A 16,538-nucleotide genomic window follows, 5' to 3' on the forward strand; every position below is an offset into this window, starting at 1 on the left:
AATGCATCTTTTGGGGCAAAAATTAATATAAGATCCGGTACTATATTATATTATATTATATTATATTATATTATATTATATTATATTATATTATATTATATTATATTATATTATACCTGGTCTTATTTTACTATAAGACCAGGTCTTATATTAATTTTTGCTCCAAAAGACGTAGTAGAGCTGATTGTCTGGCTAGGTTTTATTTTGGGGGAAACACGGTATGTAGGGCTGCTATGTCTCCAGATCTCAGTAGAGTGGCCTTATGTAGTAGGTGTGCTGTAGAGTTCAGTGGTGCAGTCTTTCTGGTCACCTGAGCTGGGTGCTCCAGGTGTGACTCTTGTGTGAGTTGTGTTTACCTTCTTGTTGTACTTGAGCCTTGGTTACTGTTTGCATGTTAGTGGGAGGAATTGATCGTTGGGTTGATTGGTTGTGAGCACTGGCCGTGACGACAGTGGAGGAGCTGCTGTGCAGGGGCTGACCCTATGGAGTAGGATTCACTTTAGCACAGCTCTGGTGCCTGCCCAGTGTGCCCTTTGGGTGTGTCATCCCCAGAGGTGGCCAGGTAATGCTCAGCTGGGTCTGAAGCTGGCCTCCAGGTGTCCCAGCCCTGGGGCCTCCTGGGAGGGCCCCGCCATAGACCAAGTTCCGCCGGAGCCTGTGCCCTACCCAGGACCACCTTCCATGAGCCACAAAGCAATCCACAGATGGCTACCACTCATGCTGGACTTCAAGGTGCCTCGAAGGGCTAAACCACAAATTGAGGCCAGCTGTCACTAGTGCTGAGCTTTGGTCTGCTCAGCTAGAGATACAGGAAATGCCAAAGCCAGGTGCTGTTTGTTTGGGTTTTGTGAACCTTTGAGAGATTTTAGGAAGGTCCACAGCATGAGCCAAAACAAGCCGTTTATATGGAAAAGCCACTGGAAGCGGCTTGGGTTGGCCTGAAAGTTGGGTTGGGTGGGGTGTCAGGGAATCAGGGCAAATGAACAGTGTTACCCAGGTTGATGGAGACTCAGACATGGAGGCCACCTATATCTGCATGCCGTGAGTAGGGAGGGCTCCTTAAGAAACAATGGCTTCCACCAGCTTCTCCATCCTGGAGAAAGCTGCCTCTTCAGCCCTCATTGTGAAGCCAGACAATTCAGTTCCTCCCCATGTGTCCCTGGCACCTTTTGAGCTGCTGCCCCAGCACTGGTGCTCAGAGCGAGTGCATCAATGAGTAAGTCTGCTTACAGCTCCTTTAAGAGGAGTGTCTGGGACTCTAGACACCCTGTCTCACTCAACCACAATCTCTGCTGGTTTTCCCAGCCTGAAGTTGTGGGGACTCCTCTCTGTGGTACTGGAACCCTAGTCTGGGGATTCCTTGCTCTTACGGGGGATACCTCCACAGTCAGGATATCACTCCCAATTTTCACTGGTCGCATGCGGGTGTGGGACCGCCCATTCCACATCTCCACCCCTTCTACCAGTCTCTATATGGCTCCTTCTGTATGTCCTTAGTCGTAGGGCTTTTGTTCAGCTAAACTATAGGTAATTCTCAATGATGGTTGTTCTGTAGTTTAGTGATAACTTTTTTTTTTAAGATAGGAAATACTTTATTCAAATCCATCAGAGAAATGGAACAGGTTGGGTCTATAACAAAGCATCATGTTTTAAAGCATAGGCCAGTAATTGTATATGAGAGTATACACTGCTACATACAAATTAACTGATCAGACCACAGCTTTTCAATGTTTAAAACAGAATAAGCTTCCCTGTAAAAGCAGCACCTTCATGACATATTAACTTTAATATTCCTGTCCTCTTCCTCACCCTCTCCTTCAACAGAGTCCACACCAACCTCCTCATAATTATTTTCAAGGGCAGCTATGCCCTCACGGGCCTCAGAAAACTCTCCTTCCTCCATGCACTCACCTACATGTACCAGTGAACAAAGGCACCCTTGGCATACATCAGGTCAAACTTGTGGTCCAGGAGTGCCCAGGCCTCAGCAATAGGTGTGGTGTTGCTCAGCATGCACACAGCTTGCTGTACTTTGGCCAGGTCTCCACCAGGTACCACAGTGGGAGGCTGGTAATTAATGCCAACTTTGAAGCCAGTGGGGCCCTGGTCCACAAACTGGATGGTACGCTTCGGCTTGGTGGTGGCAATGTTGGCATATACATCTTTGGCAACCATGTCACCATGGTACAATAGGCAGCAAACCACATATTTAACGTGGCGAGGGTCATATTTTACCATCTGGTTGGTATGGCTCAAAGCACACATTGGTGATCTCTGCTGCAGAATGCTGCTCATTAGTTGTAATTTTGATATGGTTGTGAGAGGAGGTAAGCACAGCATTTACCTACTCCGCCATCTTGACCAGATCTCCATTCTCTTCATTTTAAAAGTTTAAGAGCTTAGACTCCTTTTTTTTGTCTTACCTATCTCTGTTAATGCCACCTCCTTCTCTGTGTACCCCCACCCAAAATGAAACAGAGATTCCTATCTCTTGATCCTACCACTTCTCATTCTCATTGCCACTACACCCAATCAGGTCTTTCTCTCTTACCTGAACCAAAAGGAAACAGCCTCTTGGCCAATCTCCCTTCTTCTCGTCTCTTCTCTCCCTAATTTATCCTTCATCCTATCCATCAGCTTGATCTTTATAAAGCACTGACCAAAATCCTTTTGTTGTTCCCGCTGAGTACAGGATCAAGGTACAACACCATAGTGTAGCATTCAGGACCCATGAGCGAGACCTTTTCCACTGATCCAGCTTCATTTTGCCCATCTCTCCATACCCCCTTTCTCTGTAGCCATGTTATTTAACTACATGAAGTTTCCTGACTCCAAGATATATGACTGAATATTTTTCATGCTGATCTATCTGCCTGAAATGTCCACCACTCCTTCTCTTCCTATGAAAGTCCTACATACTGTATAAGGTTCAACTTAAATGATCTCTTCTCCAGGAAACCCCTTCTTTGGCCTTCTCACAGACACTAGCTCTATGGTGGAATGGCACCCGTTTCATTCTGCCTCAAGACAGAGTCCCCTGTTGACCTTCTCTCCGACCGTATATTTTGAGCACCATGACTGCCTATGATTCCCAGATCCTTGCACACTTCCTCACACATAGAATGCCTTAAAAATGTTTATGGAATAAATAAATCATGGGCTTTGGCAAAGCTTTTCAAACATATTTCAGAAGTCCCTGATGGTTTCATATTTAAACAAAAATTGAAGTTCAGTAAATGTTTTGAATGATGTCTAGTATTATACATTTGTGTTTTGTTCATCAGGGACTTCCAAGATCCACATGTAAAAGCATAATAATAAAATCTAAGAGTAAAATATGCATGGTAATGTACACTTCTGTTAAGTTTTCTTGACATTTCCACAGTGAACAACATACTGTAAAAATAAATTGAGCTCTTAATTATTTTTTAACAGGAGCTTTTTTCCCTCAGTGAAGATTTCCTTTAACACACAAAGTAACTCACTTTCAAAATGAGTTCTGAGCAGGAACCCAGTTGGAGAGTTAATCTAGGTTTTTAGTAACTGAAAAGATTATTTCGTTTTTCTTTTGGTAATGGTTTGCCATTTTCCATCCACCCTCCAACTAAGAAGAGATTTGTGGTAGAGGTGGGTGGATAAAAACATAGTCAGCCTTATTAAAGACAGCTTGGATGATAGCTGTAAAAAACATCAGTGAACAGAGAGGCAGCATACCCAAGTTCTAGTTCATTTCTTATGGCATGAACAAGCTGTGTGACCTTGGCTTGTTTAGGTCCCTCTGGGACTCAGTTTCCCTCTATGTAAAATGAAGGTGCTAGACTGGATGATTTCTGAGGACTGTTCCTGCTCTGACCACCTTGGTTAGGAAAATGCATTTGGGTTTGAATTAGTGCCTGGGGTGTACAGCAGCTCCTAGCACTGGACAGGTTGCCAACCAAATACCTCTCCTACTAACAATAGCTGCTTTGTTGAGATATAATTCAATATCATAAAAGTCATCCATGTAAAACATATGATTCAATGGTTTTTAGTATACGTACTAAGAGTTGTGTAACCACCACCAATTGATTTTAGAATGTTTTCATCACCCCAAAAAGAAACCCTGTACCCAGTTACAGTCACTCCCCATTTTCTCTCAAATCTTCCAGCCCTAGGCACCCACTAATCTACTTTCTGTCTCTATGGATGTGCCTATTCTAGACATTCACATAAGTGGAATTATACAATATGGACTCCTTTGTAACTGGCTTTTTTCACTTAGCATAATATTTTCAAGTTTCATCCATGTTGTGGTATTCGTACTTCATTTCTTTTTTAAAAGGTAAACTTTACTTTTTAGAACAGTTATATATTTACAGAAAATTGAGAAAAATAGTTACACAGAGTTTCATATACTGTCATACCCACTTTCCCCAATTATTAACATCTTTCATTAGTATGGTACAATTGTTACATTAATGAACCAATATTGATATATTGTTACTAAATAAACTCTACACTCTATTCAGATATTCTAAGTTTTTCCCTAAAGTCCTTTTACTGTTCCGGGAGCCTATCCACTATACCACCTTACATTTAGTAATCATGTTTCCTTAGGCTACTCCTGGCTGTGACAGTTTCTCAGACTTCCCTTGTTTTTGATGACCTTGACAGTTTTGAGGAATACTGGTCAGATATTTTGTATAATGCCCCTCAGTTAGGATTTGTCTGATGTTTTTCTCATGATTAAACTGATTATGGATTTTTGGGAGGAAGACCACAAAGAAAAAGCACCATTTTAATCACATTATATCAAGAGCACATACTATCAACATGACTCATTGCCATTGATGTTGACCTTGATCTGCTGGCTGAGGTAGTGTTTGTCAGGTTTCTCCACTGCAAAGTTACTCTTCTCCCTCTTTCCCTACTATTCTCTTCAGAAGGTAGTCACTATGAGTAGCCCACACTTAAGGGGTGGGGAGTTATGCCCCACCTCCCTGAAGCCAAAGTATTTACATAAATTATTTAGATTTCTTCTGCACAGATTTGTCTCTTCCCCTCCCCTCATTTATGTATTTACTTATTTATGTCCGTGTGGATGCATGGATATTTGTTTTATACTTTGAGTTATAATCCCGTATTATTTTATTCATTTTGTTGCTCAAATTGTTCCAGATTTGGTCAGAGCTCTTTTAGTTGGCCCCCGTGTCCCTTTGACACTCCCCTATCATTGGGGGCCTTCCTCCCTTCTCTTCTTCCTTCTTTCTTTCCTTCCTTCTTTCTTTCCTTCCTTCTTTCTTTCCTTCCTCCCTTGCCTTCTTTCTTACCTTTTCTTACTTTCTGGCACTACAGGATGCTCCAGAATCATTTTGTATATTTCTGGCCCCAGTCCTAGAATCAGCCATTTCCCCAAAGTGCCCTGGTTCCTTTTATTGAAAAATGATATTAGAAACTTAAGATCTGGACTCTAGGTGTGCTTGTTGCTACTGGGATATCATTAATTCTAGGCCTTCTCATAAGTTGATAGAGGTAGGTAATATATGTATAAATATTAACCTGTATATATACAAGTACTCAATTTCTTTTTATTGCAGAATAATATTCCATTGTGCAGATATACCACATTTTATTTGTCTGTTAATCAGTTAATACACAATTAACTTGTTTCCACTTTTTAGCTATTATGAATAATGCTGCTATGAACATTAGTGTACAAATTTTTGTGTGGACATATGTTTTATTTCTCTTGGTTATCCCTAGGAATAAAATTTCTGGGTCATATGGTAATTCAATTTTTAACCTTTTGAGGAGCTGCCAGACACTTTTTCAAAGTGGCTTTACAGCACTATATTCCTACTAGCACTATATAAGGATTCTGATTTCTCCACATCCTCACCAACACTTGTTATTGCCTATTTTAAAATTATTATTATAGCCATCATAGTTGGAGTGAAGGGGTATCTCATTGTGGTTTTGATTTGCATTTCTCTGAAGACTAACAATGTTTAGCATCTTTTCTATTCTTTTTTTTTAATTTTATTAAATTTATTGGGGTGACAATTGTTAGTAAAATTACATAGATTTCAGGTGTACAATTCTGTATTACATCATCTATAAATCCCATTGTGTGGTCATCACCCAGAGTCAGTTCTCCTTCCATCACCATATATTTGATCCCCCTTACCTTCATCTCCCACCCCCCTTACCCTCTGGTAACCACTAAACTATTGTCTGTGTCTATGAGTTTTCGTTTCTCATTTGTTTGTCTTGTTCTTTGGTTGCTTTTGGTTTATATACCACATATCAGTGAAATCACATGGTTCTCTGCTTTTTCTGTCTGACTTGTTTCGCTCAGCATTACACTCTCAAGATCCATCCATGTTGTCACAAATGTTCCTATATCATCTTCTTACTGCCGAATAGTATTCCATTGTGTATATATACCACAACTTCTTTATCCATTCATCTATTGAAGGACATTTTGGATGTTTCCATGTCTTGGCCACCGTAAACAAAGCTGCAATGAACATTGGAGCACACGTGTCTTTATCTATAAACGTTTTCAGATTTTTTGGGTAGATCCCCAGGAGAGGGATTGCTGGGTCATATGGCAATTCCATTCGTAATTGTTTCAGGAACCTCCACACTGCCTTCCATAACGGCTGCACCAGTCTGCATTCCCACCAACAGTGTATGAGGGTTCCTTTTTCTCCACAGCCTCTCCAACACTTGTTACTATTTGTCTTGTTGATGATAGCCATTCTGACTGGGGTGAGGTGATATCTCATTGTGGTTTTGATTTGCATTTCTCTGATGATTAGTGATGTTGAGCATTTTTTCATATGTCTATTTGCCATTTGTATGTCCTCTTTGGAGAAATGTCTCTTCAAGTCCTCTGCCCATTTTTCAATTGGGTTGTTTGTTTTTTTGTTGTTGAGTTGCATGAGTTCCTTGTATATTCTGGATACTAGCCCCTTATCGGAGGCACTGTTTGCAAAAATCTTCTCCCATTCAGTTGGTGGCCTCTTTATTTTGTCAATGGTTTCTTTTGCTGTGCAGAAGCTTTTAAGTTTCATATAGTCCCATTCGTTTATTTTAGCTTTTACTTCCATTGCCTTTGGAGTCAAGTTCATAAAATGCTCTTTGAACCCAAGGTCCATAAGTTTAGTACCTATGTTTTCTTCTATGCAGTTTATTGTGTCAGGTCTTATGCTTAAGTCTTTGATCCATTTTGAATTAACTTTGGTACATGGTGACAAATAGCAGTCCAGTTTCATTCTTTTGCACGTGGCTATCCAATTCTCCCAGCACCATTTATTGAAGAGGCTGTCTTTGCTCCATTGTATGTTTTAGCTTCTTTGTCAAAAATTATCTGTCCATATTTATGTGGTTTTATTTCTGGGTTCTCAATTCTATTCCATTGGTCTATGTGTCTGTTTTTCTGCCAATACCATGCTGTTTTGATTATTGTAGCCCTGTAGTACAAGCCAAAGTCAGGAAGTGTGATACCTCCATTATTGTTCTTTTTCTTAAGATTGCTTTGGCTATTCGGGGTCTTTTGTGGTTCCAAACAAATCTGATGATTTTTTGTTCTATTTCTTTAAAATATGCCATTGGGATTTTGATGGGGATTGCATTGAATCTGTATATTGCTTTGGGTAATATGGCCATTTTAACTATGTTGATTCTTCCAATCCATGAGCACGGAATGTCTTTCCATTTCTTTGTGTCTTCTTCAATTTCTTTCAAAAATGTCTTATAGTTTTCAGCATATAGGTCTTTCACATCCTTGGTTAAGTTTATTCCTAGGTATTTTATTCTTTTTGCTGCAATTGCAAAAGGAATTTTCTTTTTCTGAGATTTCATTGTTAGTATATAGGAAGGCAATGGACTTTTGTACGTTGATTTTGTAGCCAGCAACTTTACTGTATTCGTTGATTGTTTCTAATAGCTTTTTGGTGGAGTCTTTAGGGTTTTCTATATATAGCATCATGTCATCTGCAAAGAGTGATAATTTAACTTCTTCATTCCCAATTTGGATGCCTTTTATTTCTTTCTCTTGCCTGATTGCTCTGGCAAGGATTCTACACACTATGTTGAAAAGCAGAGGTGATAGGGGACAGCCCTGTCGTGTTCCTGAACGTAGAGCAAAGGGCTTCAGTTTTTCTCCATTAATTATGAGATTAGCAGAGGGCTTGTCATATATGGCCTTTATTATGTTAAGGTATTTTCCTTCTATACCCATTTTATTAAGTGTTTTAATCATAAATGGATGTTGTATCTTGTCAAATGCTTTTTCTGCATCAATTGATATAATCATATGATTTTTGTCCTTTATTTTGTTTATGTGATGTATCACATTGATGGATTTGGATGTTGAACCATCCTTGTGCCCCCGGGATGAACCCCACTTGGTCGTGATGAATAATCTTTTAAATTCCATGTTGTATTCGATTTGCTAGAATTTTATTTAGGATTTTTGCATCGGTATTCATCAGAGATATTGGTCTGTAGTTTTCTTTTTTGTGCTGTCCTTACCAGGTTTTGGTATCAGGGTAATGTTGGCCTCATAAAATGAGTTAGGGAGTACTGTCTCTTCTTCAATTTTTGGAAGAGTTTGTGCAGGATTGGTATTAGATCCTCTTTGAAGGTTTGGTAGAATTCACTAGTGAAGCCATCTGGTCCCGGACTTTTGCTTTTGGGAAGGTTTTGGATGACTGATTCAATTTTGTTACTGGTGATCGGTCTGTTTAGATTTTCCAGTTCTTCATGGTTCAGCCTTGGAAGGCTATATGTTTCTAAGAACTTGTCCATTTCTTCTAGGTTGTTGAATTTGGTGGCATATAGTCCTTCATAGTATTCTTGGATGATCCTTTGTATTTCTGTGGTGTTCGTGATAACTTCCCCTTTTACGTTTCTGATTTTGTTAATCAGTGTCTTCTCTCTTTTTATCTTAGTAAGTCTAGCCAAGGGTTTGTCAATTTTGTTAATCTTTTCAAAGAACCAGCTCTTTGTCACATTAATTTTTTCTATTGTCTTTTTGTTCTCTATTTCATTTAGTTCTGCTCTAATTTTTGTTATTTCCTTTCTTCTGCTGACCTTGGGTTTTACTTGTTCTTCTTTTTTAGTTCTTTAAGGTGTAACATGAGGTTATTTATTTGGGAGTTTTCTTGTTTCTTGAGATAGGCCTGTAATGAGATAAATTTCCCTCTTAAAACTGCTTTCGCTGCATCCCAAAAATTTTGGTAGGATGTATTTTCATTGTCATTTGTTTCTATGTATCTTTTGATCTCTCCTCTAATTTCTTCTTTGACCCAGTCCTTCTTTAAAAGTATGTTGTTTAATCTCCATGTATTTGTGTTTTTCCTGCTTTCTTTTTACAGTTGATATCAATTTCAAAGCCTTGTGATCAGAGAATATGCATGGTATGATTTCAATCTTCTTAAATTTGTTGAGACTGATTTTATGTCCCAATATATGGTCTATCCTTGAGAATGTTCCATGTACACTAGAAAAGAATGTATAGTCTGATGTTTTAGGATGAAGTGCTCTATAAATGTCAATTATGTCCATTTCATCTAATGTGTCATTTAGGGCTACTATTTCGTTATTTATTTTCTGTTTGGATGATCTATCCATAGCTGTCAATGATGTATTTAAGTCCCCTAGTATAATTGTGTTTTGGTCAATTTCTCCCTTTAGTTCTGTTAGTAGTTGCTTGGTGTATTTTGGTGCTCCCTGATTGGGGGCATAAATATTGATGACTGTTATGTCTTCTTGTTGTACAGTCCCTTCACCATTATGAAATGTCCATCTTTGTCTCTTGTTATCTTTTTCACCTTGAAGTCTGTTTCATCTGATATCATTATGGCTACACCTGATTTTCTCTGGGTACCATTTGCTTGGAGTGTCAATTTCCACCCTTTCACTTTGAGTCTATGCTTGTCCTTGTAGCTGAGATGTGTCTCTTGGAGACAGCATATGGTTGGGTTTAGTTTTTGATCCAATCTGCTACTCTGTGCCTTTTTATTGGTGAGTTCAGTCCATTTACATTTAGGGTGATTATTGATATGTGAGGATTTCCTGTCATTCTATCTTTAGTTTTCTGGTAAGGCTGTGTCTCCATTGTTTCTTTGCCTTTTTGTTGTTGTCTATTATTTCTGTGTGGTGGTATTCTATGATGTTTCCCTCTGTTTCTTCTTTTATTTCAGTATATATTTCAGTTCTGGATTTTTTTGAGTGGTTACCCTTAAGTTTATGTAAAAGAAAGTTTGATATTTAGAGTATTCCATTTTCTTCAGCACTTACTTTCTCCATTCCCATATTCGGTTCAGGCCTTTACTCTCCCCCTTTTTGAGTTTTGGTTGCCACAAATTGTCCCTGTTGATGGTGGTCGAATAGCCTCCTTTAGTATTTCTTGTAGTGCAGGTCGTGTATTAGAAAATTCCCTCAGCTTCTATATGTCTGGAAAGGTCTTTATTCCTCCTTCATATCTAAAGGATATCTTTGCTGGATATATTAATCTTGGCTCATGATTTCTCTCTTTCATTAGTTTGAATATTTGGTTCCACTCCCCTGGCTTGTAGAGTTTCTGCTGAAAAATCTGATGATAATTTGATGGGCTTTCCTTTGTAAGTTACCGTCTTCTTTTCCCTGGCTGCCTTGAGGATTCTTTCTTTGTCGCTGATTTTAGACAGCTTCAATACAATGTGCCTTGGAGAAGGCCTGTTGGGATTGAGGTAACTAGGTGTTCTATTTGCTTCTTGGATTCGAGGGTCCAGTTCTGTCCACAAATTTGGGAAGTTCTCATCGACAATTTGTTTGAATATATTCTCTGTTCCTTTCTCTCTTTCTTCTCCTTCTGGTATGCCCATTATTCTTATATTGCTCTTTCTGATGGAGTCAGAAAGTTCTTGTACGTTCTTTCATTTCTTTTAAGTCTCAAGTCTCTTTCTTCTTCCATCTGTGTCATTTCCAGGTTTCTATCTTCGATGTCACTGATTCTTTCCTCCATCTGGTCAACTCTACTACCTAAGCTGGTTATTTCATTCTTAATTTCTTCTATTGAGTTCTTAATCTCCAGAAATTCTATTTGGTTCTTTTTTAAAATTTCAATCTCTTTCGTAAAATGCTCATGCTGTTCTTTGATTGAGTTTCTGAGTTCATTTAACTGCCTATCTGTGTTTTCTTGTATCTCGTTGAGTTTTTTCAGAACTGCAATCTTGAATTCTCTGTCATTTAAGTCACATATTTCTGTATCTTTAAGTGCCTTTTCTGGAAATTTTTCACTTTCTTTCTGAGCTATCTTGTTACCTTGGTTATTCATGGTGATTACTGGTTTACTATTTCTCTTCCTAGACATCTACAGGAGTGGCTTCTGCAACAGGTTGATAGGAAGCACTCTTTCTTTTGTTTTCCAGTACTTGTTGGTAGAGTGTTTTATTTTTTCTGCAACTGCAGGTTATTTTTCTTCTCCTACATGGTAGTGCTATGTTTTCTCTGCACTATTCCAGCTTCTCACACAATGGGGGGATTCCCTGGGAGACGGGCTTCTCCTCTGTTAATAGTTCGTCTAGGTCACAGGGCGCAGTGTCCCGGTGGGTATGCGGAGAGCTTTTGATGTTCCAAAGCTCTTCCAGCTCCTGATTCAGAGCCCGTATGTTTCAGCAGTTCTGTTTACTCCTGCAGGGATCCGCCCAGATAGGTGGGGCCAGGGGCGGGGTGAGTTGTGAGAGGTGGCCCAGAGCAATGGCAGCGACCACCACCACAGCCGGTCCTGCTTCCACAGCTCCCTCCCCTTTGCCGGAACTAGTTGAGCTGCAAATTTGTGTCTGTGGTCCACAGTTCTCAGAACAGCAAATATTCTGTTATTTTGATCTGACACTGCTACTGTTCCACTTCTAGCACCGGGCAGGTGGGGGCAGGGCGAGATCTGGGAGGGTAGGGAGGGGGCGGCTAGTCTCAGTGCCTAAGGCTCCATTCTCTGCTCGGCATTTTCAGCCTTCTTCCCTCAGTCTTTTCTCCGAGGTCTCTGCCGTGAGCGTTGGGTTCAGCCGTGTTATATGCTGGCCCCTCAGCCCTGTGGGCCATAAGCAGAGCCCTAGCAGTCCGAGTTCTTCCCTCTCCCACAGCTGTGGTAGTTCCGGGAAGCAGCGAGCTTGGCGCACTGAGCTAGGTCTGTGTCCTGCAACCATGCGGCTCCGTCTCCACACTTCTCCCTTCCCTCCTCCCCACCGCTCGTGTGATTTGCCCACCTTTAGGTGACTTCGGTAGTGGGCCCCTTCGGCTTGCCTGTCTGCTGTGCAGGGAGTCCTTTGTGGAGTTTTTGTTGTTCGATTCGTTGTGAATTCCAGGGGAGCTTTACAGAGGCTCACCTCACGCCGCCATTTTTCCGGAAACTCCTGTTGAGCATCTTTTCATGTGCTTGTTGGCTATTTGTATATTCTCTTTGGAAAAATTCCTATTCAAGTCATTTGTCTATTTTTAATTGGGTAATTTTATTATTATTATTATTATTGTTATTATTATTGAGTCTTAAGTCTTTATGTAGTCTAGCTATGAGCACCTTACAAGATACATGATTTTTATGTATTTTCCCTATTTCATGGGTTGTCACTTCACTGTCTGGACAATGTATGTCCTTTAAAGCAAAAAAGTTTAATTTTCACAAAGTCCAATTTATCTATTTTTCTTTTGTGTTTATGCTTTTGGTGTCATATGGTTTCTTCATTTTGAATGGTGACGTCGTACTTCGCCTTCTTTCTACAGCAGGAACTAGCCACTTGTGATGGTGGGAAGTACAGAATCTGACCAGAGAGCATTTACTCCTCCCTGAAGAGTCAGTAGAGATTGCTAAGCATGGTAATCATTATACTTAATACGTACTGTACAATGGTTGTGTGCCAGATACTGCACTCAGCTCTGAAAGCATTGTGGTTGCCTTTTTAAAAAAAAAAATCCGATCCTTACAACAAACCAGAGAAATTGTCATTCGCACTTGACATCTGAAGAAATTGAGGCTGAGAATAAGTGATGTCCTCAAGAGCCTACAGCTGGTTAGAAATCGAGCCTAGGTAGCAGATTCACTCGTGATTTTCATGGACTTGTACTGATCCTGTTAGCTTCAAGCCCCAGAGATCCCCCCTTCCTTAAACAGGCAGTCAACGGTCCACATATATTTTTGAGAGCCTAATATGGATTAGGCATTGCGCCAGGTATTGGTGACACAAACTTTGCCCTCATGGAACTTATAGACTAGGAGAGAGACCTCCAATGGGCAGAATCACATAAATAAACATAAAATGACCACTGCGATGAGTGTTGTGAAGAGGCACCCAGTGCTATGAGAGCTTATAACCAGGAGATCTGTCCTATTCTGGAGGTGGGCATTATGGAAGCCTTCCCCGAAGTGATGCTTGAACTGAGATTTTTAGGAGGACGCTGGACTATTTGAGGGAAGAGCTTGGGAAAGCACATTCCAGGAAAAGGGAACAGCAAATTCAAAATCCCTGAGGCAGAGAAGAAATGATGTAATTTTTGCTAGTACATTTTATTAATTGTCAGGAAATCTGTGCTTGATATGTGGACTTGGGGAAATTCCAGATGCAAAATAAAACATGTACTGTGCATAATGATCTTTATCTGAGACAAATACTGGATTTTACATTTTATTTAGATGTGAAACCATCAGGAACCATGACTTATTTAACAAACATTTCTCAAAGGAATCCTGGCTGGGGTTGAGATAGGGAGAAGTAGGAGTGCAAGGAGTAGACCCCAGAAAGGTAGGCAGGAGCTGGATCAGGCAATGCTTTGGACAGTTGGGATATTTTCCCAACAGCAATCAATAGAAAGTCACCAGAGGTTGTTAAGAAGGGAAGTAACAATGATCGTTTATATGTTTGAAAAGGGGAAGGAATGCTGTAGGAAGAACGGATTGGTGGGGAACAGAACGGCAGCAGGGAGAAGAGGTAGGAAGCCATGGCAGTGGTCTGGCAGAAATGACAGTGGCGTGGCTGAGGATGGTGATGATGAGGAAGACAAAAACGGCATATTGTACTCACTTCAGCTGGTGGGTGCTCATCTAGCCCCTCCTCTGCCTGGCCTGGGACCCAACCCCTGGTCTTGCTCACCCCCTCACCCCAAGAGCACAGTGAGGGTTGCTCAAATCTGGGTCCTCATTGGCCCCTGCTTCCCGCAGCCCACGCTGTGGTGGAGCTTGGCTCCCAAGGAGGTCTTTTTCTCCAGTGAGTGGGTCAGAAGAATGATGAAGCCATCACTAATCTGTTCCTGCCCCTGCTTACTGAGGAGGGCACTTTGGGGGTGGGGGGTTGCTCTGTGCTTATCCTGCTTGTGTTCAGTGCAGGCCCTAACCGGAGAAGAGTTAGAGAATTACTGCTCCTGAAGCTCCCTGTCCCCTTCTCACCCCAAAACAGATGAAGGGAACGCTGGGTCTTTCTTCTTTCACAACGAGACACATTTCTGTATTTGCGATAGAGAGGGAATATATTTTAAACCTGTGTTTTCTGGTGATAACAGGAATAAAATCTTATCAGAGAAAATTGGAAAGTACAACAAAATATAAGGAAGACTGACCAGTATTCATATTACCCTGCATTTTTGCGTATTTTTCCAGTCATGAATACCTATATTTAAATAGGTCATATACATACCGAATATACTTTTGTATATCTTTCTCTTTTCACTTTGTGGTTTAAAAATTTCCCTGTGTCATTAAAATCTCTCCACACACAATTTTTAATGTCTGCAAAGTAGTCTCTTTTGGAAACATGTTTTACATAAACTTTGCCTATTTGTTAGACGTTTGGGTTGTACCATTTACCATTCTAAGGATGTCTGTGATGAACATCTGTTTATAAATCTTTGCCTGCATTTATTTAGGATGCCCTCTCCCCCTGTAAATTTCTAGACGGGACGTTGATGATTGGAGTCCTATAGACACGACAGGAAATAAAATCTCTATGTAGAATAATTCCCACCAAAAGGTAGCTCTTGTCCTGTTAGTGGAAAACTAAAAGATGGGCTGGTGTTTTCTACTCTGTAAGGACCCTTTGCTCCCCACATCACTTTGCCATTCACCAAGCCAAGCGGTGGCTACTAGGTGTCTGTGTGTCAGGAATTACCTCTTTTCTCTAGAGACCCTGTGGGATTATGAGCTTGAGAGGCTGCTGGGACTGGCTTTCATCAGTTTCTCCCCGTCTTGTGCAGCAGACAGCCCTCTGGTTCCTAGGTGCCACCACAGAACCAGCTAAGCAGCCTTGAGCACAGCCATTTTCCCCTTAGGGGCCAGTTTCCTCATTCGTAAAACAAGCCAGAGGAGTGTTGGGGTATGACCAGATTTTGTTATTGTTGCCACTTACGCAGCAGAACCCTCATTTCAAATTAAATCTTACAAGAACCCTAATCTGTAAAACAGATGAAGGGGCAGTTTTCCTGGTAGAGGTGTGTCTGGAGGAGTGGGAGGGGGGAGGCCCATGCTCTAGTTTGAAAACTCTGGCCAGAGTTTCACTCCAGTTCAGTTCAGTTCTTTTCCCTATTGCTGAAGTTTTTTTTTTAAAAAAATTATCTTTCATCTATATTTAAATCCTCCAAATGTGCTGATTGATGAAATCTTTTCTCTTAAAGGCAATTTGGAAATCAGACAAAGTGCAACACAAAGACATAGATCTTTAGAGAGTATGTGAGCCGGACTGAAAGGGTGACCCTGGCACTTCTAAGAAGGCAGCAGCACAATGGACTCTTCGAAAGAGGCAGTATCAGTTTATTCCCCGTTGGCACCGCCCCCTCAGTGGGGCAGAATTGCTTGTTTTCACCCTTCCTTTCCTGGAGTTATTTCAGACCAAACTTGTGTCCACAATTCTAGCAACTGGAACCCAGAGTAACGGAGAGGTATTTTATTGAGGCCCAGACACTGTGAAAGATATGAATAGGGGGATGGATATGACAAGAGAGTTTCCTCTTGTTCCTGGGACACTGGAGCACGGGGGAGGGGCGAGGCTCACCAACCTGGCAGCCTGTTTGGCTAGCTCCAATCACAGCGGCTCTTACCAGCCCGGAGGGACCCGACGTCTGTGGCCCTGGGATGGGAGGGGACAGAGTGGTACGGAGGCCTTGCCCGAGCCCAACCCAGACGCTGTAGGCCCGAGGAGCACCGGGTGGAGGGCAATGCGCGGGAGGTCTGTAAATCACCTCCGGGGGGCTCTCCCATCCCTTGCTGCACAGTATGGTGTGGGGTGCCATGAGTAGGGGGAAGACAGTGCCAGGGTCTGCTGGGAGGGGGTGGCGCTTCGGTCCCTGGGAGACGCGACCTGTCTTGGAGAGGCGTGGTGACCTTAGCCTCCTGGATCCGCAGTGATGTGGAAAAAGCGGGCACAACCCCCGAAGCCGCCGAAAGCCCCTGCCCCTCCCCCCCAAGCCCTCCCTGGCCCTCAGGTGAAACTGGCCCGCACAAAGAAGCCAGTTGGAAATGTGGAATTCGAACCAATTTACTGGAGATTCTGTCGCCCAGAGCCCTAGCAGACCTTAAGCAAAGAAAC

At 41.4% G+C, this 16,538-nt stretch overlaps 1 protein-coding gene across 1 annotated transcript; it reads right to left on the reverse strand.

The window, feature by feature from the left end:
* Positions 1 to 1,768: 1,768 nt before the first annotated feature.
* LOC141569586 (tubulin alpha chain-like) lies at positions 1,769 to 16,242 on the reverse strand. The gene is given in 4 exon segments (XM_074323323.1): positions 1,769 to 1,915; positions 1,918 to 2,247; positions 2,249 to 2,287; positions 16,051 to 16,242. Coding segments are annotated over 4 exon segments (708 nt in total).
* Positions 16,243 to 16,538: the final 296 nt, after the last annotated feature.

This window comes from Rhinolophus sinicus, chromosome X (assembly GCF_036562045.2).
Source record: "Rhinolophus sinicus isolate RSC01 chromosome X, ASM3656204v1, whole genome shotgun sequence".
In the NCBI taxonomy this organism is placed as follows: Eukaryota; Metazoa; Chordata; class Mammalia; order Chiroptera; family Rhinolophidae; genus Rhinolophus; species Rhinolophus sinicus.